The following is a 24,512-nucleotide window of genomic DNA, read 5'->3' on the forward strand; positions in this document are numbered from 1 at the left end:
TTGCAAGAGACATTTAATACATTTATAATTAATATTATATAAACTAAGCGTATTTAATAAACTAAGACGTAGGCTATTTAATAAACTGAGCGTATTCATCTGTCAATATGAAATGCAACTTGGCCATTCTAATTAATGATTGGAAGAACGCGTATCGACCACTGTTACTGTAAAATATGCACGTATGTCCATTTAAACTCAATTTTGGTCAAAAGTGGATTATATCATTACACTGGCCAGAATATGGTTACATGTAAAGATGTCATACCAAGTATGACAACGCTACATTTAACTGCTTTTGAAATACAGTGTTTTTACACTTCCTGAAAAGTAACCGTTTTGGACATACGTGAATTTCATCGGGCAGCGATGATTTATGTCCCGCTAAATGTCACTGTCCCGCCAGCGGGACGCCTATGTTTACTTCAGTGTTTTGCATGTGAATTCTTATCCAATCATGAAAACTTTAAATTGTTTGATAGCTCTAAGAGTGTAAATTTCACTCAATAGGTTGAGGTGATGCCTAAGGGGTTAAAAAGTTACTTTAATTAATATGATTCTTCTTAAGCACAACTGCTCCATTTTAAATGTACCATCTTGACTTGAAAAAAAAAGACATTTGTAGGAGACAGGCAGGTTACATTTTCTCCAGCATATATCATCTATGAGTATGTTTAGGTGATAATACCTCTCAGGGTGAAGCAGGTCTCTAGCGTTTGCTGTATGTCTGGTGACCTGGCTGAAATCATTAGCATGTGGATCTTTTGCCTTAAACAACCTGTGCTGTGTTTGCCTTCTGGCATCTTGAGATTGTCTGTTGTGTTCTCTGCAGTTGCATGTGTTTTCCCTAAGAGGACAAACAGCTTTCAGTGGTATGCTTGCATTGTGCTGCCAGACATACTCATAAATAATGATACATTTTAACCCAAACTGCTGGTAGTGTCTGGTTGTCACTTATTATGAGACAAAAAGAAGCTGTTGAATATCTTGAATTATACCACGGGCCTGTTGAATTTTTATGTAAAACGCACACCTGACTTGTCAAATGTCTTAAAATAACAATCAGATCAATGTTTGTGGTAACCGTGTTATACTGTAAGCAGAATAATTGACTTTGGTCATTTCAATTATTTGCGTTGTGCATAATAACCTTGGGTGTGCATTATCTTCGAATAATTCCATGGCCCGTCATAAATGATTCCTTTCGTGATACATTTATTTATGTAATAAGGCACTAGGGTACATACATTTAATAAGTAACATATAATAAAGCAGTTTGATAACTGTAATTAATGAGTTACAGAATTTTCAGAAGCAATTTTTAATGTAACTTAAGAAAACATAATATATATAAAATTATCCAATCTTTCCGTTAAACCAGTAAGATAAAGTGACATCACATAACAAGTCATTATCACACTATTTGTATCCCCATAAAATTACTCGTTTGCACTTTAAATTGTATTGTTAGTTCTATAGCCAGAAGTAAGCCTTCTGTCCATAGCACATTCACTGTCCAAATCTTTTTTGATTCATTTATTAAAATAACCCCATTAGGTAACATCATTGCAACACTGATACAACCAAGTGTACCTTTGGAATAGATATGTCATTTTACGTTTATACATCTGACAAACACTTTTACCAAAATTCAAGCATTTTTTCAGTATTTGTTTATCCCTTGGATTCAAACCCATGACCTTTGCTAACACAAAGCTTTACCTACGGAAGCACTTGTTACTGTATAGCAGGGTTCCCCAAATCTTACCCTGGAGGGCCAGAGCACTGCAGAGTTTAGTTCCAACCCTGATCAAACACACCTGAGCAAGCTAATCAAGGTCTTCATGATCACTAGAAAACCACAGGTGGGTAAGTTTGATTAGGGTTGGACCTAAACTAGTGCTTCGGCCCTCCAGGGTAAGATTTTGGGAACCCTGCTGTATAGACCATTTCAAAAGATGTAAACAACACTGGTCCAGAAGCACTTCCTGTTTCCGTTTTTTAACACTAGATAAACGTTGGGATAAAATAAACCAACAGAACATATAAACCTGAATTAACTGAAGTTAAACAAACATCTTAAAGATAATAATATATGTGAAATAAAAAAATAACTGTCACAAACTGTAACAGGAAGTGTTTCTGGACCAGTGTTGTTTACATCATTTGAACTGGTCTATAGGTTTAATATTGTATTTGGTATTGCTAGTGGAACGGAAACTACAAAGTGAAAAGCAGGGGCAATAGTTCCACTTTATAGAAAAACGTATTTTTTAAAGATAATGTTTTAAAGATATATATTTCTGCTGTGGTCAATAACACACAACTATGGTCTATAAATAAAAGGTGGAATTTAGAAAAAAATGTCAAATTACTTCTGTATAATTTCACTTTAAACATGATTGTGAATTGTTACTTTTGACCCTGACAGCAGACGAAAGTAACACAACAAAACCAGATAGATTTTTGTGTTACACTTGTTTTTATTAAATATGCATGACTATGACCTCGTTAATATGTAACTGCAAACTTTTTTGTCATTTTTTTAACTTTTGTAAAAAATAATGAAATTACATTTTTTATTTTAAATTTTAGTTTTATCAAATGTTTCAAAAGCAACCAACCGTACAAACGTAAATAGTTGAGAATAAAACATTTTCAACAGTTTAAACACTATGAAAATGAAATTAAATCAAATTAGAATAATTAGAATCAATTTTATCAACATATACAACAGTATGAGCAGTGGGACAAAAGTAACAAGTGTTACTTATGTCCCGACATGATCTCTTCACATTTAAACTGGATTTACTTTTATTTTGAAAAACTCTGTGAAGTCAAACTTCAGGATCTGTTAGAGCACTAAATAACCTGTAGATTGATCAGTATTGTAACTCATGAAATGAAAAATGAAAAAGGAATTTAATTATCATGGTTGAAAACACCTTTCTGGATCTACACGCTGAAAACGGTGAGTAAATAATGTGATATTTGTCAGCTCTGTCTAGGGTTTGTGTGTTAAAGATGCTGTCATAGTTTGGGATGCAAATCAGGGCTGGGAGAAATTTGCTTTGTTACTTTCATCCCAGGTTACTTTTGCCCCGGTTCTCCCCTACTACATTTTTTGATAGGATGCTCTTTTGTAATATTAGTGTGTTTCAACTCTGTATTCATATTTGCAACAGATATATATTTGTGCACAGAAACCTCTTCAAACCTGTTTGTCTTAAAGAGCACCTATTTCATTGCTTAAAACAACGCTATTTTGTATATTTGGTATTATATAACGTGCTTGTGTCGTTTATGGTTTAAAAACACATTATTTTCCACATCCAGTACATTTTTGTAGTTCCAGATGTCACTCTCTTCCTGAAATGAAAGGATTTGAAAAGCTCTGTGTTTCCCTAATTGTCCAGCTAATCTGTACGTTGTGATTGGTTTTAATACCTTTGACGTCAGCCATAAACGTGACGCTCCTTACAGTATCATGTTTGAAAGATTTGGTTGCTAACAGGAGTTAATTTACAGGCTGTTTGTCAGAAGCCAGAGGAATTATGATAATGTTGGTCTTGTCTACATCACCAATTCCAGGAAGTAAACTATTGCCTAAAATCCGTGTGTTTGTTGTAATCCAAGAAAAGAGATTTACACTTAAGACAATAACTCGCATCATTGTTTACTTTGGGAATTATGCCTTTTGCATATCGTTAACATGTACTAATACACACTTACACACTAAAGGAAATGTAAAAACGTGAATTAGACAATAGGTGCTCTTTAAACAGAGTGGCCAGTTGCATTTCTGGCTGGTTTGAAACCATTTTCATCTGACTTGTTTTTGAAGACAATGGCTACAGAATGGAAATTGCACTTCAGGGGCAGAATTATCAGCCCTGGCAGCTCTTTGCCAGTTCGTTAGAGCTGTTTGGCACATATAGCACTTTCTTTTCTAACTCTCTTAGCAGAGGAGATTGAGAACTTGTGGGCATAGATGAGCAGAGGCATCCAAGCCACGGTCTCCAGTCCCCCCCTCATATCTCACTGCTTAAACATCTTCCCCTGGGGCAACAGGGTTTCAAGTCTCCATATAAAGCTTGGATGAGACCAGACAAGGCACTTAACATGGCATCGCAGGAACGCTTCGGCCAAAACTGTCATTTAGTCTTAAATATATGTGACTCACGTACACACGGGCTGTCGAGAGTCATTACTGGATTTAATCTGTTTAGCCTAAAGAGACTTCAACGTCAAAACGGATGAAATCCAGAAAAAAATAAAACAAACATGAGAAAGAAAAGAAAGACCTATGTAATAAAATAAATTGGCAAAATGTGATGGCTTTATGGACATGATTATCCATCGGTACATCTGTTGCTCTAGATTACTTTGAGACAGCGTGATATCGCCTGCTCTTCCGTGCTGCCCGGCAATCAGTACGGCACACACGGGATCTTAGCACAGACGCGTGTTATGCATTTTTATGCTACTTCTCTGCTTCCCTCTAACTAGGGGTGTCACGGATGTTGGGCATGGTAACCTTTCTTTATATTGTTTCAATTCTTAAAAATGGGTTTTATTCTGTGCTGAAGATGAGATAAGCCAAGGGTCTTACTACCAGGAGTCGTAGGCAGGTTATTATAACAGAAGAGATTCACATTACTCGGCTCTATAATTTTTTTTCTCTTGCATCCGAGACCTCCCCCTGTCTCTCTCTCTCTCTCTTCCATTTCTCTCCCTTACAAATCTTGTTACCTTTAACGCTGTATCTTTACCCAAAACCCCATTTTTCTCTGCCTCTCTTCCTGTCTATAACTACCTCTGCCAAAAGTTTTTTTCTTTCTTGGTGTCTGTGAAGTCCAGGACCACGTAGGCCTCTTTGGCTGCGGTCTATCAAGGGCACGAGGCATGAAAACCCTTCGGGAACCAACTCTCAACATGAAACCACGCAAACATCCACGCAAAGGTCTTGGAATAGACACCACTCTTTGAAACGAGGACACGGCTTTATTTCACACTTCCCACACCCCTTTTTCTCCTCTACTGTATGTGCTTTTTATGTGTGGGTAGTTTGACTACCTGCCTGAACCTAACATCACTGTGTTTGATTTCTCAACCAATTCCCAAGGATGATGAGACAGCATTTTTCGGGAATGTGCATAATCACACAGGTTCCATTGTGTTTCAGTCTGCACCTATCTGCGTTTCATTGCAGTCCTATGGGACGTAGACCTATTATCACAAATTCAGCTGTGAATAAATAGGGTCGCAGCTGTTAAGCAGGGTCGTCTTTACCTCCAAGTGCCCCCTAGTGCCACGCTGCCCCCTCATAAATCCAATGGACATGAGATCTTCAGATCAACTCAATAAGAAGCATAGAGTATGTAATTACACAGCAGCAGGCTCTTATTGAGATCTCGGGCCCTCCCCTGTCTCACTACGTCTTAATTGCTGGCCCTCAGTAATCTATATCCACCTCCACTTATTTTCCTTCTTAAGACATGTGATGTCTGCTGTCTATTGCCCTTTATATACAGCAGATGTCACGGGGTGACGATCTTTCAGGGCGGAACCAAAAGTTGAGGAAGTTTGGTTCCGCCCGGATGTTTCCGTCCAGACCGGAAAACGGAAACACCGGACATCCGGCAGATTCACGGAGGCTGTAATCAGCCGATTGGGCACAGCTGCGCCTAGTTGAAGAGATCGCCGGGCAATTGGATGATTATAGTACAAAGAGGAGTATATAAAGCACAGTTAGAACGCAGTTAGGTGTGCTTAGTGTGTGCTGGGAAACGGAGCTGTGCTCGTTTTTGGACGTGGTGGCTGTCTGTGGTTCTCTCTCTCTCTCTCGTTGCAGTCTTGATTGTGGAGCTGCTGGAGTAAACAGGAAAATCCTATGGGTCGAAAGGAACTTGTTCTAATCAATACTGAAGGAGTAAAGCAGGAAGAAAATTGACCTTCTGGTACAACGTAAACAAAGGCTATTCGCCGTGAGTATACCCTTTTTGTGTGGAGTAACTGGCAAAAGTTAACTTGTATAACTATTGGAAACCTCCAGGAGAAGGAGGGCGGCCCTACCCCTATAAGAGTGTGGTGGGCGAGCCGTGAGAAGTCCAACTTCAAACAGCCACCGCAACGAGACTTATTGTGGTCGTATTTCCCATCGCCTTATCGTAGCCCAAGCGCAGTGGAGGACACCGGGCGCTTCCCTTGTTGTGGTGCACTTATAGTGTGGTGAGTGAGACTGTGTAATAAATCTTTTTCACGTTTGGAGTGGTGCTGTGTATTGCTGTGGGTTGCTGTGTGTCTTGTAGACGAAGCCCCGCATCATCCATTTTCTTCCACTGGGCAGAGGACGGAGAGGCCAACGACTACAGAAACCACTGTTACTATAAATAGTGTGCTGTTTGGAGTACGAGGAGACGCAGACTAAGAGCTGTCCGTGACCGTGAGTAAACCATTGGAAACATTCGTGGTGTGAACTTACCTGTGTCTGTTTTGTCGCAGAGTCAGAGGCGAAAGGGTCCGCCGCCCCGTGGTCTCTACGAAAAGGGCGCCCCCGTCTAGGAATCGATCGGCCTATGGGCATTGGAGATAGGGCAGCGCTCGACCCGGTGAGGTGGTGTGTGACCTTCGCCCCTCTGCTGACCTACGGAGGAGAACCATACTTACCCAGAAAGCTGTAAGCAGCAGAGCCGGTGAGAAATACTCGAAGTCTCAGTAACAGTGTCGTTGTGTTCTAGCGGCCACTTGTGGAGAGAGAGCAGAACGAGAGTGAATCATTGAAGAGCCACCTGTGAACGTGATACCTACCCAGAAAGCTGTAAACAGCAGGGCCGGTGAGAAATACTCGAAGTCTCAGTAACAGTGTCTTTGTGTTCTAGCGGCCACCTGTGGAGAGAGAGCAGAACGAGAGTGAATCATTGAAGAGCCACCTGTGAACGTGATACCTACCCAGAAAGCTGTAAACAGCAGAGCCGGTGAGAAATACTCGAAGTCTCAGTAACAGTGTCTTTGTGTTCTAGCGGCCACCTGTGGAGAGAGAACAGAACGAGAGTGAATCATTGAAGAGCCACCTGTGAACGTGATACCTACCCAGAAAGCTGTAAACAGCAGAGCCGGTGAGAAATACTCGAAGTCTCAGTAACAGTGTCTTTGTGTTCTAGCGGCCACCTGTGGAGAGGGAACAGAACGAGAGTGAATCATTGAAGAGCAAACTGTGAACGTGATACCTACCCAGAAAGCTGTAAACAGCAGAGCCGGTGAGAAATACTCGAAGTCTCAGCAACAGTGCCTTTGTGTTCTAGCGGCCACCTGTGGAGAGAGAGCAGAACGAGAGTGAATCATTGAAGAGCCACCTGTGAACGTGATACCTACCCAGAAAGCTGTAAACAGCAGAGCCGGTGAGAAATACTCGAAGTCTCAGTAACAGTATCTCCGTGTTCTAACGGCCACCTGTGGAGAGAGAGCAGAACGAGAGTGAATCATTGAAGAGCAACCTGTGAACGTGATACCTACCCAGAAAGCTGTAAACAGCAGAGCCGGTGAGAAATACTCTAAGTCTCAGTGACAGTGTCTTTGTGTTCTAGCGGCCACCTGTGGAGAGAGAGCAGAACGAGAGTGAATCATTGAAGAGCAAACTGTGAACGTGATACCTACCCTGGAAGCTGTAAACAGCAGAGCCGGTGAGAAATACTCGAAGTCTCAGTAACAGTGTCTTTGTGTCCTAGCGGCCACCTGTGGAGAGAGAGCAGAACGAGAGTGAATCATTGAAGAGCAAACTGTGAACGTGATACCTACCCAGAAAGCTGTAAGCAGCAGAGCCGGTGAGAATTACCCGAAGTCTCAGTAACAGTGCCTTTGTGTTCTAGCGGCCACCTGTGGAGAGAGAACAGAACGAGAGTGAATCATTGAAGAGCAAACTGTGAACGTGATACCTACCCAGAGAGCTGCAAGCAGCAGAGCCGGTGAGAAACACCCTAAGTGTAAGCTAACAGTGCTTTTGTGTCACAGCGACTATCTGTGGGGCACAAGGAGAACGTGGGCGGACGTACGACAGGGAACGCAAAGGCACGTGGGGCGAGGACCCCCTGCCGACCCGAGGAAGGGTACACCGACAGTGGAGATCCTCCTTACCAGTCACACCAAAATTATTCTGCCTCCAGGACGGAAGAAGGAGGGCGCCACGGTTAGCAGGGTTCAGGCCGGAGCCTGACGTTTCCCTTTCTCCCCCGGCTTATGGTGGTTGGCACCCCTGTTGTCCTTGGCCTGTCTGCCCGTGGCTGCAGTCTCCCTGGAGGGAGAAGAAGAGACCTATTAGTTTTAATTTCCCCTTACCCCAAATTCCCAGTTCTTTTAAATATTTAAACTAAATAAAGTTTGTTTTAAATTTTACTTACCTGTTCCCGTGTTTGTCTGGTCATTGGGTTGGCTTTGGGGACCTCCTCGAGGTGGGAGTTGCAAAGGGGCGTGGCTTTAGTTTAAACCAGCCAGCCCCTGGTGGTGACAGATTTTGGCGTAGTCGGCAGGGTCCCACCTCGAGTTGAGTAACCAAGGTCACCCAATGACTGACAACGCGGGGCCTGCAGCCCCACCCCGTGCCACATCTATTATCATGGGAAGCCCATGGATCCAGAAATACGGAGGAGCAGAGTCGGAGGTACGACTGACCGAATGGAAGGCCCAATTAGAGTACTTGGCCGACTTACAGGGCCTTAGCGCCGCTCAGCGGCTCCAGTTTGTGTTGAACTCCCTAGAGGGAGAAGCACGGCGAGAGGTACAAGCCGCCCCCGAAGCAATCCGAGCCACCGCCCAGACTGTGTTCCAGTTCCTTACTGAACAATATGGCGACCATACCCCCGTAGCTGTCCTCCGTTCACAATTTTTTAATTGTAAGCAAGGCCCCCGACAACCTATTAGAGCTTTTGCCCTCCGGCTGCGAGAGCAGTTCACTCGCCTGCAGGCCCGACGAGACCATGGGCTAGGAGACGGAGAGACCTTGTTACGCGACCAGTTCCTCCTGGGGATGAAAGAGGGCCCCGTGAGACAAAGTCTGAGGGTCCAGTTTCGACGGGACTCCGGGCTCACCTTTGAGGACCTAAAGAAGGAGGCGCTGGCCTTGGAAGGCGATGAGGTCGAAGTAAGTGGAACCCCTGTATGTGCAGCCGTAAGTGGGAACACCGCAGCACCACCTGAACACGCAGATTGGAAGCAAGCCCTCAGAGTAGAATTGTTGAAAGATGTCCGAGAGCAGATGTCGGAACTATCTAAGGCTCTTCTGGGAGAACTTCGTCAAGGTAGGGCGCAAGAGGAACCGAGGCCGGCACCCCGAGAGCGAGTCTACTCTGAGAGGGGCCGAGAGCCACCGGGGCGCCCGAACCGTTTTAACCGGCCCCGCTTTGAGTGGGATGACCAAGGGCGGCCAATCTGCAATCGTTGTGGAGAACCAGGGCATTATAGCCGTCAGTGTGGGCCCCGCAGGGCATCGGAAGGGGGTTTTTAGGACGACCGGCCACAGTGGGTCGTGTGGCCGGGACCCCTCGAGGAGACCCGGAAAGACGTGATAATTCAAGAGGCCAGATGGTGGGGCATAGCCCAACGGCGGAGGTGAAGGTATGTGGCAAGACAGTACAGTGCCTGGTAGATACAGGCTCTCAAGTGACATTGTTTGCCGAAAGTCTCTCGCAGGAAGTATTCGGGAAGCAGAGAACCCAAGGAGGAGAGGCCCCCTGGCTGACGTTGCGGGGCGCCAACGGCTTAGAGATTCCTTACATTGGCTATCGGCTGACGGACTTAGAAGTGCACGGGGTGTTAGTTCCCCAAAAAGGGGTGATCATCGTGGAAGACAGGTGTTTGGGAGTCCACCGAGCCCTACTAGGGATGAACGTGCTCTCCGAGTGTTGGGAGGAGTTATTTCGGGCTAGGCCCGGCCCTAGGATCTCCCCTGTTGAGAGGCCCCTATGGGAGCGAGTGGTCGCCGACTGTCGTCGGGTCCAGATGACCCAGGTCCGTAGAGGCCGGGAAGAGGTAGGAAGAGTGATGTGTCGCTATGCTTTATCTATCCCCCCTAGGAGTGAGGCCATGGTGTGGGTGAGAGTGGCCCCCCGAGGAGTTGGCCCCGAAGAGTGGGTATTGGTTGAACCCCACGCTGATTGCCCCCAAGTGGAAGTAGCACGAGGCCTAGCGGCGGTCCACCGGGGGAGGGTCCCTGTAAAGGTTCGAAATGACCATCCCTACCCAGTACACTTACACCGACACCAGCGGCTGGCCCGACTCACGGGGGTTGCACCCCATAAGGTGAGGGAAGAGAGAGATGTTAAGTTCCGTCAGGTGTGCCCCACTGTCATCGAGGTGGCCCTGACGCAGATGGAAGCGCCTTCGAACAACGGGGAGAGGGACGTGCCGAGACACCTGGCAGGTGAGTCCCTGCAAGGGGAAAAGCTGGAACAGGCGCAGACACAAAGACTCCAAGCCCTCCTTCAGAAATGGCAACATGTGTTTGCAAGACACGAGGAGGATTACGGATGCACTAAGGTGGTAGAACATCATATCCCGACTGGAGATGCAGGACCCAGCAGGGAGAGGTACCGGCCGATCCCACCCACTTTGTATACAGAGGTACGCTCACTATTGCAGGGTATGCTGGGGCGGGGCATCGTCCGGGAAAGCAGTAGCCCATGGGCAGCCCCCATCGTACTGGTGCAGAAGAAGTCGGGAGCTTGGAGGTTTTGTGTGGACTATCGTAAGCTCAACCTGGTGACTAAGAAAGACGCTTTTCCCCTACCCCGGATCGAAGACTCCCTTGCGGGTCTCACGCGGTCTGCATGGTACTCCACTCTGGATCTGGCCAGTGGGTATTGGCAGGTGCCAGTGGCCAAGGCCGATAGGGAGAAGACCGCTTTCACGACCCCGTTTGGACTATTCGAGTGGGAACGGATGCCCTTCGGGCTCTGCAACGCCCCAGCCACGTTCCAACGCCTGATGCAGCGCTGTTTGGGAGGTCAGTTAATGGAGTCAGTCTTGGTATATCTAGATGATGTAATTGTGTACTCCCCAGATTTCGATTCCCACCTCCGGCACCTCGAGGAGGTTTTCCAGGCAATGGAGAAATATGGACTGAAGTTGCAACCCGATAAATGCCATCTGCTGAGGCGAGAGGTCCAGTTCCTGGGTCACGTGGTCAGCGCTGCTGGGGTGGCTGTAGACCCTGGGAAAGTCTCTGCAGTGAGATATTGGAGTGCGCCCAAGACTGTGAGGCAAGTACGTTCATTTCTGGGGTTTGTGGGATACTACAGACGGTTCATCAAAGATTTTTCCAAGATCGCTAAGCCACTTAACCAGCTACTGGTCGGTACAGGGCGGAACCGGGGACGGGGATCACCCCCGATTGACTGGGATGAGTCCTGTGAGGGGGCATTTCAGAGACTGAAACAGGAATTGTTACAGGCTCCTATCTTAGCTTATGCAGACTTTACTCAACCATTTATCTTGTATACAGACGCTAGCAACCTGGGGTTGGGGGCGGTCTTGGCCCAACGACAAGCGGGAACAGAACGGGTGATTGCTTATGCAAGCCGAAGCCTCCACCCAGCTGAGAAGAACGATGCCAACTACAGCTCGTTTAAACTGGAACTGCTGGCCCTGAAGTGGGCCCTGAGCGAGAAGTTTAAGGACTACCTCTGGGGTGCTAAGGTAACGGTGATTACAGACAATAATCCTCTGGTACATTTACAGACAGCGAAGTTGGGAGCTGTGGAGCAGCGCTGGGTGGCACAACTTGCCAATTTCGAGTATCGACTGCAGTATCGGCCTGGGCGAGAACACACGAACGCGGACGCCTTGTCCCGATTGCCAGAGGCGGACCACCCCGGTTGCCGGGGAGGCAAGGAAGAAGAAAGCCAGAGGGAGGGCTATCTGATAGGGGCCGTGGAGGCCCCCGGAGGCCAGCAGGAGGCGGTACCGGAGAATTGGGGCTGGGACCCCTGTCGGTGGAAAGCGAGGCAGGCCCAGGATCAGGATGTGTGTCAGGTAAAGATGTGGGTGGAGCAGGGCCGACGGCCGACATCGTCTGAGAGGCTGACCCAAACAGAGACGGGAAAAAGACTGCTGGGACAGTGGGACAAGTTGGAACTACAGGAAGGGGTGCTTTGCCGGAAGGTTAGTGACCCAAAACTGGACGAAGAGGTGCGCCAGATCGTGGTGCCCGCCGATCAAGCAGCAGCCTTGGTGTCCGCCTATCATGATCAGCTGGGGCACCAGGGACAGGAACGGACAGTATCGCTGCTGCGCAGGTTTTTCTACTGGCCGGGGCTGGAAGCGTCAGTACGCAGCTTGGTCCAAGCTTGCCCCAGGTGTATGTTGTTTAAATCTCGACGAGAGGCTCGAGCGCCGATGGTGCCCATACATGCCAAAGCCCCCCTCCACATCATGGCAATGGATTTCCTGACACTGGGCCGGCCACAGGACCGCTATCCGAACATCTTAGTAATCACCGACCTGTTTACAAAATACGCATGGGCAGTTCCCACCCTTGATCAGACGGCAAACACCACCGCAACGGCTCTATGGCGGCACGTCTTCCAAACGTTCGGATGTCCAGAGTTCCTGCACTCAGACCAAGGGGCAAATTTCGAATCCAAGGTGATCCGAGAATTATGCCAGCTGTATGGGTGTACGAAGACCCATACGACGTCGTATCACCCTCAAGGAAATGGCTGTTGTGAGAGGTTTAATCAGACCCTGTTGGGGCTCCTAGGGACCCTGGACCAACGGAAGCAGAGCGATTGGGTGAGTGCTCTACTGAATCTTTTGCAAGCTTATAATAACAGCGTTCATAGTACGACGGGGTATGCCCCCACTTATCTGATGTTCGGCAGACATGTGCGGATGCCCACGGACCTGGTCTTGGGAGTGGCCGCTGGCCAAGAGGAAGGGAGCGTGACGGAATGGGCGGGGCGCCATCACCAACGGCTACACTTTGCTTACGAGCAGGTATCCCAGAAGATACGGGCTACAGGGGAAAAGAACAAGCGGCTGTACGACCGGACGGCCCGGGACGCCCCCTTGTTGCCAGGAGAGAGAGTCTTGGTACGAGACAATCGGCGGCAAGGCAAAGGAAAGCTGAGTGACCGTTGGGAGCCCATCCCGTACGTAGTCTGCAGGCAACAGAGGCCGGGACAGCCGGTGTATACCATCCGGCCGGAAGGAAAGGCCGGCCCGGAACGTGTGGTGCACCGAAACATGATTCGCCCTTGCCCAAATTTTCCCGAGGTCGCGAAGGAGGTAGTGGCAGAACCGGCACCGACGGCCCCCTGGATGGAAGGATGGGCTGTGGTACCAGGCCTACCCGTGGCAGCACCACCCCCGGCCGCCCCAGGAGAGCCAGAGCTAGCACCTGAGCCAGTTGAACCCCCGGCCGCCCAGAGACAAGCAGAGCCGGTACCAGCGCCAGCCGAACCCCCGGCCGCCCAAGGACAACCTGAGGTTGTGCCCGAGCCCGCCGAACCTGACTCCCCTGTGAGGCGCTCCCAACGGGAGAATCGAGGCCGACCCCCTTCCCGTTACGGTGAGTGGACTACTCAAAGGCATTCCAGGGACTGGAATGCATTGGCGGGGGAGGATGTCACGGGGTGACGATCTTTCAGGGCGGAACCAAAAGTTGAGGAAGTTTGGTTCCGCCCGGATGTTTCCGTCCAGACCGGAAAACGGAAACACCGGACATCCGGCAGATTCACGGAGGCTGTAATCAGCCGATTGGGCACAGCTGCGCCTAGTTGAAGAGATCGCCGGGCAATTGGATGATTATAGTACAAAGAGGAGTATATAAAGCACAGTTAGAACGCAGTTAGGTGTGCTTAGTGTGTGCTGGGAAACGGAGCTGTGCTCGTTTTTGGACGTGGTGGCTGTCTGTGGTTCTCTCTCTCTCTCTCGTTGCAGTCTTGATTGTGGAGCTGCTGGAGTAAACAGGAAAATCCTATGGGTCGAAAGGAACTTGTTCTAATCAATACTGAAGGAGTAAAGCAGGAAGAAAATTGACCTTCTGGTACAACGTAAACAAAGGCTATTCGCCGTGAGTATACCCTTTTTGTGTGGAGTAACTGGCAAAAGTTAACTTGTATAACTATTGGAAACCTCCAGGAGAAGGAGGGCGGCCCTACCCCTATAAGAGTGTGGTGGGCGAGCCGTGAGAAGTCCAACTTCAAACAGCCACCGCAACGAGACTTATTGTGGTCGTATTTCCCATCGCCTTATCGTAGCCCAAGCGCAGTGGAGGACACCGGGCGCTTCCCTTGTTGTGGTGCACTTATAGTGTGGTGAGTGAGACTGTGTAATAAATCTTTTTCACGTTTGGAGTGGTGCTGTGTATTGCTGTGGGTTGCTGTGTGTCTTGTAGACGAAGCCCCGCATCATCCATTTTCTTCCACTGGGCAGAGGACGGAGAGGCCAACGACTACAGAAACCACTGTTACTATAAATAGTGTGCTGTTTGGAGTACGAGGAGACGCAGACTAAGAGCTGTCCGTGACCGTGAGTAAACCATTGGAAACATTCGTGGTGTGAACTTACCTGTGTCTGTTTTGTCGCAGAGTCAGAGGCGAAAGGGTCCGCCGCCCCGTGGTCTCTACGAAAAGGGCGCCCCCGTCTAGGAATCGATCGGCCTATGGGCATTGGAGATAGGGCAGCGCTCGACCCGGTGAGGTGGTGTGTGACCTTCGCCCCTCTGCTGACCTACGGAGGAGAACCATACTTACCCAGAAAGCTGTAAGCAGCAGAGCCGGTGAGAAATACTCGAAGTCTCAGTAACAGTGTCGTTGTGTTCTAGCGGCCACTTGTGGAGAGAGAGCAGAACGAGAGTGAATCATTGAAGAGCCACCTGTGAACGTGATACCTACCCAGAAAGCTGTAAACAGCAGGGCCGGTGAGAAATACTCGAAGTCTCAGTAACAGTGTCTTTGTGTTCTAGCGGCCACCTGTGGAGAGAGAGCAGAACGAGAGTGAATCATTGAAGAGCCACCTGTGAACGTGATACCTACCCAGAAAGCTGTAAACAGCAGAGCCGGTGAGAAATACTCGAAGTCTCAGTAACAGTGTCTTTGTGTTCTAGCGGCCACCTGTGGAGAGAGAACAGAACGAGAGTGAATCATTGAAGAGCCACCTGTGAACGTGATACCTACCCAGAAAGCTGTAAACAGCAGAGCCGGTGAGAAATACTCGAAGTCTCAGTAACAGTGTCTTTGTGTTCTAGCGGCCACCTGTGGAGAGGGAACAGAACGAGAGTGAATCATTGAAGAGCAAACTGTGAACGTGATACCTACCCAGAAAGCTGTAAACAGCAGAGCCGGTGAGAAATACTCGAAGTCTCAGCAACAGTGCCTTTGTGTTCTAGCGGCCACCTGTGGAGAGAGAGCAGAACGAGAGTGAATCATTGAAGAGCCACCTGTGAACGTGATACCTACCCAGAAAGCTGTAAACAGCAGAGCCGGTGAGAAATACTCGAAGTCTCAGTAACAGTGTCTCCGTGTTCTAACGGCCACCTGTGGAGAGAGAGCAGAACGAGAGTGAATCATTGAAGAGCAACCTGTGAACGTGATACCTACCCAGAAAGCTGTAAACAGCAGAGCCGGTGAGAAATACTCTAAGTCTCAGTGACAGTGTCTTTGTGTTCTAGCGGCCACCTGTGGAGAGAGAGCAGAACGAGAGTGAATCATTGAAGAGCAAACTGTGAACGTGATACCTACCCTGGAAGCTGTAAACAGCAGAGCCGGTGAGAAATACTCGAAGTCTCAGTAACAGTGTCTTTGTGTCCTAGCGGCCACCTGTGGAGAGAGAGCAGAACGAGAGTGAATCATTGAAGAGCAAACTGTGAACGTGATACCTACCCAGAAAGCTGTAAGCAGCAGAGCCGGTGAGAATTACCCGAAGTCTCAGTAACAGTGCCTTTGTGTTCTAGCGGCCACCTGTGGAGAGAGAACAGAACGAGAGTGAATCATTGAAGAGCAAACTGTGAACGTGATACCTACCCAGAGAGCTGCAAGCAGCAGAGCCGGTGAGAAACACCCTAAGTGTAAGCTAACAGTGCTTTTGTGTCACAGCGACTATCTGTGGGGCACAAGGAGAACGTGGGCGGACGTACGACAGGGAACGCAAAGGCACGTGGGGCGAGGACCCCCTGCCGACCCGAGGAAGGGTACACCGACAGTGGAGATCCTCCTTACCAGTCACACCAAAATTATTCTGCCTCCAGGACGGAAGAAGGAGGGCGCCACGGTTAGCAGGGTTCAGGCCGGAGCCTGACGTTTCCCTTTCTCCCCCGGCTTATGGTGGTTGGCACCCCTGTTGTCCTTGGCCTGTCTGCCCGTGGCTGCAGTCTCCCTGGAGGGAGAAGAAGAGACCTATTAGTTTTAATTTCCCCTTACCCCAAATTCCCAGTTCTTTTAAATATTTAAACTAAATAAAGTTTGTTTTAAATTTTACTTACCTGTTCCCGTGTTTGTCTGGTCATTGGGTTGGCTTTGGGGACCTCCTCGAGGTGGGAGTTGCAAAGGGGCGTGGCTTTAGTTTAAACCAGCCAGCCCCTGGTGGTGACACAAACACTGGCAGAAATCCTTGGAAAATAAGATTTAATGTAAGTTAAGCTCAGTCGATAGCGTATGTGCCATAATGTCGATTACCACAAAGAAAAATCCCTTTTAATATAAAGTAAAATAAGTCCACTTAAAACTATTGAAAAATGGGGAAAGGTTGTGTGTAACTGGTAACTCGTTGCAACAAGGTTGTAACCTTAAGTGGCGGATGGTCAATAGGTGGCACTGGGGCGCCGCACCCTTAAAGATGGCCAGAGAGTATACTTTAACATGTTACCAAAAAGTTAAATATATAGTGCAAATTTATACAAATTAAAATCATTTAGTTGTACTATTTCACTGTTAGTCATGTTATCATTTATTTAAAAAAAATCTTAACTGAGTTTGTTGTGTGTGTGTGTCATATATGTGTGTTTCTGGGGCGAAACCCAAAAGAGTGTGTAGGTCAGTACATTTGTTAAAAGCATGTGACTTGAGGATGAACTCTAATTGGCTTGTTTCAAAGCCACCCTCCCACTTTTGTTGTTAGCAAATCAATATTGTTTTTTATGTTTTTGACCTCATGTGATTGGATCATTCTCAGAGTCTCATAACCGCGGTGCAGATTGAACTGCTAGTTACAGTACTGATCAGTGGAAGCAAGTAAAAAATCTTGAGATCAAGAAAATATTATTTTATTCTTACAAAATCATCTTTTACAAAGCATTCAGTTGAAGAATAAATAAAGGGCAATGAAAGTGTAAAGTGAAACAGTTAGTTCCAGTCCTTGATTCTGATTGGCCAATAGTTGTGCTTTACTATGCTAAAGCAGCATCTCGTACCTGACTGCTTACTTAAAAGCTCTGTTTTACACATTTAGTATTAGGGGGTCCCTGCTCATCAAGACGTCATTGTCCCAAAAAAACGGTAAAGACACCTGTTTTAGATACAGAAACACGCAAATTGTCGCATATCTCCCACAATAAAAGTGTACATTTAAAAAATGCAGAGTAATTTCAAGATACAAAGCCATCGGTTGCCTGTTTTAAAAATTAACAATTTTATGTTAAAAAATATATATTCTGCTTTCATCTGTATAATTGCATAATGAATCAAAATACCGAAGTAAGTTTCACTGCAGCCTAAGTGCAATTGTCTTGGTTTGTAATCCATTTTACAGAGCAATGAAAAAGCGATGTAATTTAAAGTAGCGTCCAAAAGATTATGACCATAAATGACTTTGATGCTGACTCCAGGCGAAAATCTCGGAAATATTCATGATCCATAAATATTCTCTGGCTAAATTAAATGAGCGTAAGGACATATAACTAAAGCGAAGAATGATATCCAACTGGCCAGCTCTGTACACAGACATTCATATCATCCCTCAAGCCATGCACTGAAAAAATTTGTACAAGTTCATCATAGCAAAAGTGTCACTGTTTTAATTACCTTTGCAGACCTTTTCCGAAACAAATGAATCATGTGTGCCTTTAAAGGAGAGCCTTTTTTATAATGTGGCTCAAAAATGATTTTCATTATCAGCTATTTTATGACATGTGATTATATGATTTTGTTAGACATGACTCAAATTTAACATGTTGCTTTAGGAAATGAGAGGGGTGGTGGAGTTGGTACAGCAGTAATATGCTTGTAACATCTAGAGGTAAAAACGAAATATGTGTGAAACAGTGATTAAGTGATACAAAATGGTTGGGTAGGGGTGAGTAGACCACCATTCAAAGATAATAAACAACATGAATAAACCTTAGTAACTATTCTACTAATTACATTTGTGACTGAACTGTGGATATTCTGAGAGGTGTTTAATTTCATGCTATTCTTGAATTGATAGGTTTAACACTTTCAATGCTGAAACAAAATCTTCCGAAGCAGCAGTAAAAATTGTGGTTAGCAGTAGTTTTATTTTAACTGTACCTAGCCAAACTTATATTGTATATTTTCCCTAGTTTAGCAGGAGGTGAACAAAAAAGCAATATTTAACCTGGCTTTAAGAGTCAATTTTAATTTTTTTATTTCAACACATTAAATGTGTATAGTTTAAGTGTATAGTTTATTAAATAAGAGCAGTTTTACTAGCCTGGCTCCGCCCTCCTATGTGCTTCTGCTTAATTTTCATTTCGCTTCAGTACTACATCTGGGACTGCTGTGTAGAGTTTCGTTTTCTCCTGCAAAAATCTGCAGGTCCAATCAGCGAACAGAGGGGGGTGGCTACAGTGGCGGAGCCAGAGGGCTATTTGGGGTGGCAATTGCCACCCCAGACGAAGTCCTTGCCACCCCTGTTGCCACCCCGCTGAAAACATTACTTTGTTTGATTTTTACGAACATTTCTCAGATCTCCCAGCGGACGTGAATGCATCCTACGCAGCACGCACAAGCGTGGTTTTGCTGCTATCTTTTCATTACGCTTGTTCGACTTCATGCGGCGCCGCAAGAACCGACTGCCGGATGATGTCAAAGTTCCGCGAGAGCGATTTAAAAGCAAACTCCTCCGTATGATTTCGCGAATCACTCTCGTGGTACTTTGACGTAATGCAGCTGTCTATTCTCGCGGCGCCGCATGACGTCGAAAAAGCCTATTGGTTAAGCTGACACGCAGCTCGTACTCCAAAACATAACGCGCCAACACGCACATGATCGACGAAGAGCGTTTTGTTGGTATGTACGGCTTTTATTGGTATTAAATTAAACGAAGTACTGTTTTAACGGGAAGTAAGGAAGACATTGCACTGTAGTGCTTAGCATTAATACTTCAATGAGCATTACTAGTCTTGTGAAACTGACTAATACTGTCACGCCTGCGTGAAGATGCTTAAAACAATAAAAAACTTGTCGTTAGCAAATGTTCAGCAACAATCGGGTAGGCTTATTCATATTGTCACGTGTAATGCAGCATAATGAACTTAATAAAACGACCTTGGATATAGAACAGGGTTGTAAACAGCGCGCTTTTCGGCGCCTCACGCTTTTTAAACGTCAGTTTGGGTGACTTGGGTCTGAGAGGGTTGGATTATAATTTCACAAAGTCATCTGAAGCCATTCCATAGCTTAATGTGAGGGACAGAAGTCTATTTACATAAGTACATTAAAGTTAACGGAAACTAGTTCCCTCCTCCCTTAACATAACATGTCTAGATGTCTGTAAGCAATTTTCCTTGTGTTGTCAAATAGGCTAGACCTCAATATACTCAGATTTTGTCGTAGTGTATTATTTTAATATTTGTATTATTAGTAACGGTGTACTTATGGTAAATAATAACAAGCAAATTGTTCAAAATTTTGGTTTCTTCATGAGGTGTGTAACTATAGGGACGATATTACCAACTTCTTTCTAAAGAAGCAAAAGTCTGGTGCAGATCAGGTCCAAACAGATCCCAGTTGTTCTATTTTTGCTGTATACTTAATACATATATAATTGTGTACATTTTGGAAAATAAACAACTTTAATTTAATCTATATACAGTGTACTTGAACACTTTGTATATTGACCCCCCAAAATAATACCTCGCCACCCCTTTGCCACCCCTGTTTTAAAAGTCTAGCTCTGCCACTGGGTGGCTAAGAACGATGACGTTGAGGTTGTGCGTCAGTTTTAGTTGTAGTTCAGTAATGGCAGCAGAGAAAGACGTGAGAAAAGCTATTCGTTCCGTTGTTGCAAAACTGCCGAATATACAGAAGTTAAAGCCGGAGCAAGAACCAGTTTTTTAAGTTTTGTTGGTCTGATTATTCGGACTTGTTGTTTCCGGCCGGTTTCGGCGCATGATATACGTCACGACCACACGTTAGCGATTGGCTCTGGCAGATCCTGAGTAACTATGGGCAGATCCTGAATTTTAAACTTCTACAGAGGACCCTCCTTTACGGAAGTAACGCTTGCAATGGAGCGTGGCCAGACTCTGTACAAATGAAATGAATGTACGAGAGTCTGGTTGGACCAGGCTACAGTTTTACCACAGCTGTAGAATAACTTATTTTATCTTCCTGTGTGTTTTGGGGTTTTAATGCACAAAACATTTGGATACTTATAAGTATACTTAACCTGCTATACTTTTTACTCTTTTATAAAGAAAGAGAGTAAGACATTTCAGTTTTACAGCTGTTTTGTAAAATTTTTACTGACAGTGTACCTTATAGCTCTGGAAAAAAATATACTGCAATTGAAAGGTCAGTCACTGACTATATTTCAGAAAAGCATATACAATTGCAAAAATAATCCTTTACATGCACGACTCAGTTCTTATCTTGTTGATCCTTTTGAAGGCTATCTCTGCTTAATTAAATGTTTAGTAATCATACACTAAAAATGTATTTTTGACCCATAATGGGGTAAATATTGGACAGAACACACCGCTGGGTTAAAATTGACCTAATGCTGGGTTGTTTTAACCCAACTGCTGGCTTATAACAACAACCCAACATTGTGTCATTTTTAACCCAGCATGTTCTGTCCAATATTTATCCATTATGGGTCAAATATTACCAAGCCATTCATGTACATCATACCAGTTATTGACAAAAAAAATTAGATGATTGTCAATGTTTGCCTCATAAATGCCACACATAAAAATGTGATGTGTTCCCATTCTTGTTATTTCTATAAACATTCCATCTCATGAAGAGTTGGAATTGGCTTCTTTTAAAAATTAAGCAAGAATTAAGCATTATCCAGCCTGTCGTCCCTGCTGTCTAAAATCATCTTTTGATCAAAGTCTTATTTTGTTTCTAACTGCAGTGACAGTTCTAACCTGTTTTTTCTTCATCTAAAAATACCTGATAATTTGTCTCATAAAAGCATGCTGTTGCTTTCTTTAACTATATATTAACTTATCTACAAGACTCCATCCATAAGCAGTCGAGGCCTAGTTTATACAGTGAAGCCTACACGAGAACTGGCACTGGTACTGGTATGTTTGGAGCAGCCCAACAGCTACATTTGGTCTTCTACACTCTCCAAAATAAAGGTACAAAAGGTGCACTGGGATGGTCCCCTTTAAAAAAGTCCTAATATGTAAAATGTTTGTATACATTTGGCACCATTTAAATTCCAATTCTGCATCCTAATCAATTTGATTATGAATAACTGTGGAAGGAATGAATTCAAACAATGACAGTTTGGGCCCTATTTTAACGATCTTAAATGCAAGTGCGAAGCGCAAAGCGCATGTGACTTTGTGGGCGGATCTTGGGCGCTGTTGCTATTTTCTTGGCGGGAGAAATAACTCTTGCGCCAGGCGCAAATCAATAATGGGTTGGTCTGAATTAGGTTCATTATTCATAGGTGTGGTTTGGGCGTAACGTCAAATAAACCAATCAGAACGTCATCCAACATTCCCTTTAAACGCAAGGGCGCAAGTTCCATGGCGGGTTGCTATTATTATGACGGATTTCCCAGGCGCACGCCAGGAGCGGTTCACAGCCACGGAGACCCACGTTCATGTAAGAGCAGTCAAAAACAGAGAAGTTGTTTTGTATGGGGATGGGAGAAATCCACCCAAATCAGCGTCAGTTAAACAGGCGTGGGAGGAAATAGCCGCAATTGTCTCTTCAGCTGGCATCCCCAGGACGTTGCGCCGCAAGCGCTACAATGATGTCAGGAGACGGGGGAATCCCAAGATTGCCAGCATAAATCGGCCACGCCGTGTAACGTGAGGTGGATCTGCCTCTACACAGACGCCAGCAGAGGACATTGCTGCGTCCACCCTCACTGCTGAAAGCCAAGAAACGCAAGCAGTCCAACCCCAAAGTACACTTACAAATCCAGTTCCCATACATTAAGGTTTTTATGAAAACATTTTAATAATTATTTACATAAAATAAACGTAATACAGCCACACAACAAACTAATGAAAATATTTTAATCGTTATTTGCATGATATTTTTTTTAACGCAGCCACACAATAAATAAAAACTACACAATGCTTACCACAATGATTTCCCTTATCTCATGTGTTAATATTTTTTGTAACAATTTATGATTTGCAAAAAATAACTGTTGCATCTGTGTAGATTAGATAAGCAAAGTGTGTGCACGTTGTGCACGCTATACATTATGGTCAAGCATGCGCCCTTAAAATAGCATAATGAACAACGCGCAACGCGCCACTGACTTTAGACTAGTTTTTTCTAGTCAGTGGAGCAATTGTTTTTGAAACTGTAAAATAGCATCAGGGATGGTTTGCGCCGGAACACGCCTCTTTTTTTACGCTGAACCGCCCAGGGAGCGCAAGTTCATTCCCTAGTTTGCCGATGTGCGTCTATGGAGGGAAAAACCTGCTGTGGGCCGGTGCAAAATACGAATGATACATGCGTCACTGACAAAGTCAATTGCGCTGGGTGCAAGATAGGGCCCTTTATGTTACAATTGTAAATGTATTCCAATGAACCGCAAAGTGGTTTCAAAGGTGAACATATTTTTTCCTTATTCTTTATGTCAATGTTTTTTTAAGAATGTTGGTGGGAATTTGTGATGGTCAGGACAGACAGTGATTCACAGTTCATTATGTGAGTCGATCATGCAGTTTGTTTTGCATTGAATGCGAATGAGGGTGCGTGTGCGTTTTGACCATCAATCCGTCTATCTGTCAAAGTCTCTCTGCGCTGACTAAATCCAGGCTCGGTGAAAAGCACAGCCTTTTCTTGACACCCACGTCTTCCACCCTATCTCCGTCTGTTTCTGTTGCCATGATACGATACTGATGTGAACTTCAGGCTCTCTCTCCAGATGCTTTCAACCCCTCAACTCTGCTGTCATTCACTTTCTCACTCAACATCATTCCCAATCAAGGCCATTCAATAATGAAAGATGATTAAAGTCTATTCAATTTATTTCATCTTGGACATCTTTTCCACTCTTTAATTTATGGGTGGTCAAGGTTTTCATTACAGTGATTAAATTACAAACAACAATCACAAGGACAATAACATTGGCAATTTGAAGGAAGCTTAATGTCTTCTGAAGAAGATGAAACGTACACTTTGTTTTATAAGCATAAAAACAATAAATTTAGGGTAAAGGTAAGGTAAGGTAAAGTGTAAGAAAGAACGCAGACACTAAAATACCGTACATGAGAAAAGAAATGAGAACAGTGTTCATTAAAATGTCTCAGCGGACTTGATATCCAAGAATCATATGAGGATAGAGTTCAAACAGGAACTAAAATGACAATCGAGTCAATTAAAATGGAATGATTTTCTGTATATTTGGTTGTACTTTGGCTTCCCTGTGAAAGTTTTTGATGCATTAAACTTCAACTTAGGTCCAATGATTTCCAATGAGTTTCAGTCTCATGTGAATCGTTTGAAACAGACAATAGAAATGTACGAATCTCATAAACTATTAAAAGTTATGCATATAATTTAAGAATTTTGAAATCAGTTCTGACAGTCACAGTTGAATGGCCAAATGGAGCAATTTCATCAAATTGGATATAGTGGCTTGTTTTTCAGGTCCCTGTTTTCAATTTAGCACACACAGAGAGTAAAAATCAATAAAACATGTATTCCAATAATGACATCCAGTAATGGGTTATGCCTACTGTATAAAATGTAATGTGTAAAAAGTATGATGTAGCTAATGGTGCCCCATGAAAATGTTTGGTTGGTGCTTAGACAGTAAAGCTGAACCACACGTTGACATGCTCATGGACATATACAGTAATGATAACATATATTTTCAATGTGCACTTCTGGTGCACCCTTATTGTTCGCCGAAGATCATTTGCTGTCCTTTTTTGTTTTCTACAGTTTACAGTAAAAACATTTATTTCTATTTGTTTTAAGTATCTGTACTCTGGAGTCTTTAATTTTTTTGCTTCATTCCAATAAAATATGGTGCACCCTTAAATAAGAGGTATTGCTGCTATTTAGCCTTTCAATCCCTTTACAACTTTCAAACTGTGTTCAGTGCCATTTGTCCCTGTTCAAACAGTAGTC

At 44.9% G+C, this 24,512-nt stretch overlaps 2 protein-coding genes across 2 annotated transcripts in view; one reads left to right on the plus strand and one right to left on the minus strand.

Moving 5' to 3' along the window:
- The window catches only part of gjb9b (gap junction protein beta 9b), a 97,133-nt gene that overhangs the window by 14,241 nt on the left and 58,380 nt on the right, over window positions 1-24,512 (minus strand). The window lies entirely within an intron of this gene.
- LOC141281082 (uncharacterized) lies at window positions 5,606-10,262 on the plus strand. Its single transcript, XM_073812775.1, has 2 exons — window positions 5,606-6,695; window positions 8,011-10,262. The coding sequence occupies exon 2, from the start codon at window positions 8,561-8,563 to the stop codon at window positions 9,497-9,499; it is 939 nt and encodes a 312-aa protein (XP_073668876.1). The 5' UTR covers window positions 5,606-6,695; window positions 8,011-8,560; the 3' UTR covers window positions 9,500-10,262.

This window comes from Paramisgurnus dabryanus, chromosome 19, assembly GCF_030506205.2.
Source record: "Paramisgurnus dabryanus chromosome 19, PD_genome_1.1, whole genome shotgun sequence".
Taxonomy (NCBI): Eukaryota; Metazoa; Chordata; class Actinopteri; order Cypriniformes; family Cobitidae; genus Paramisgurnus; species Paramisgurnus dabryanus.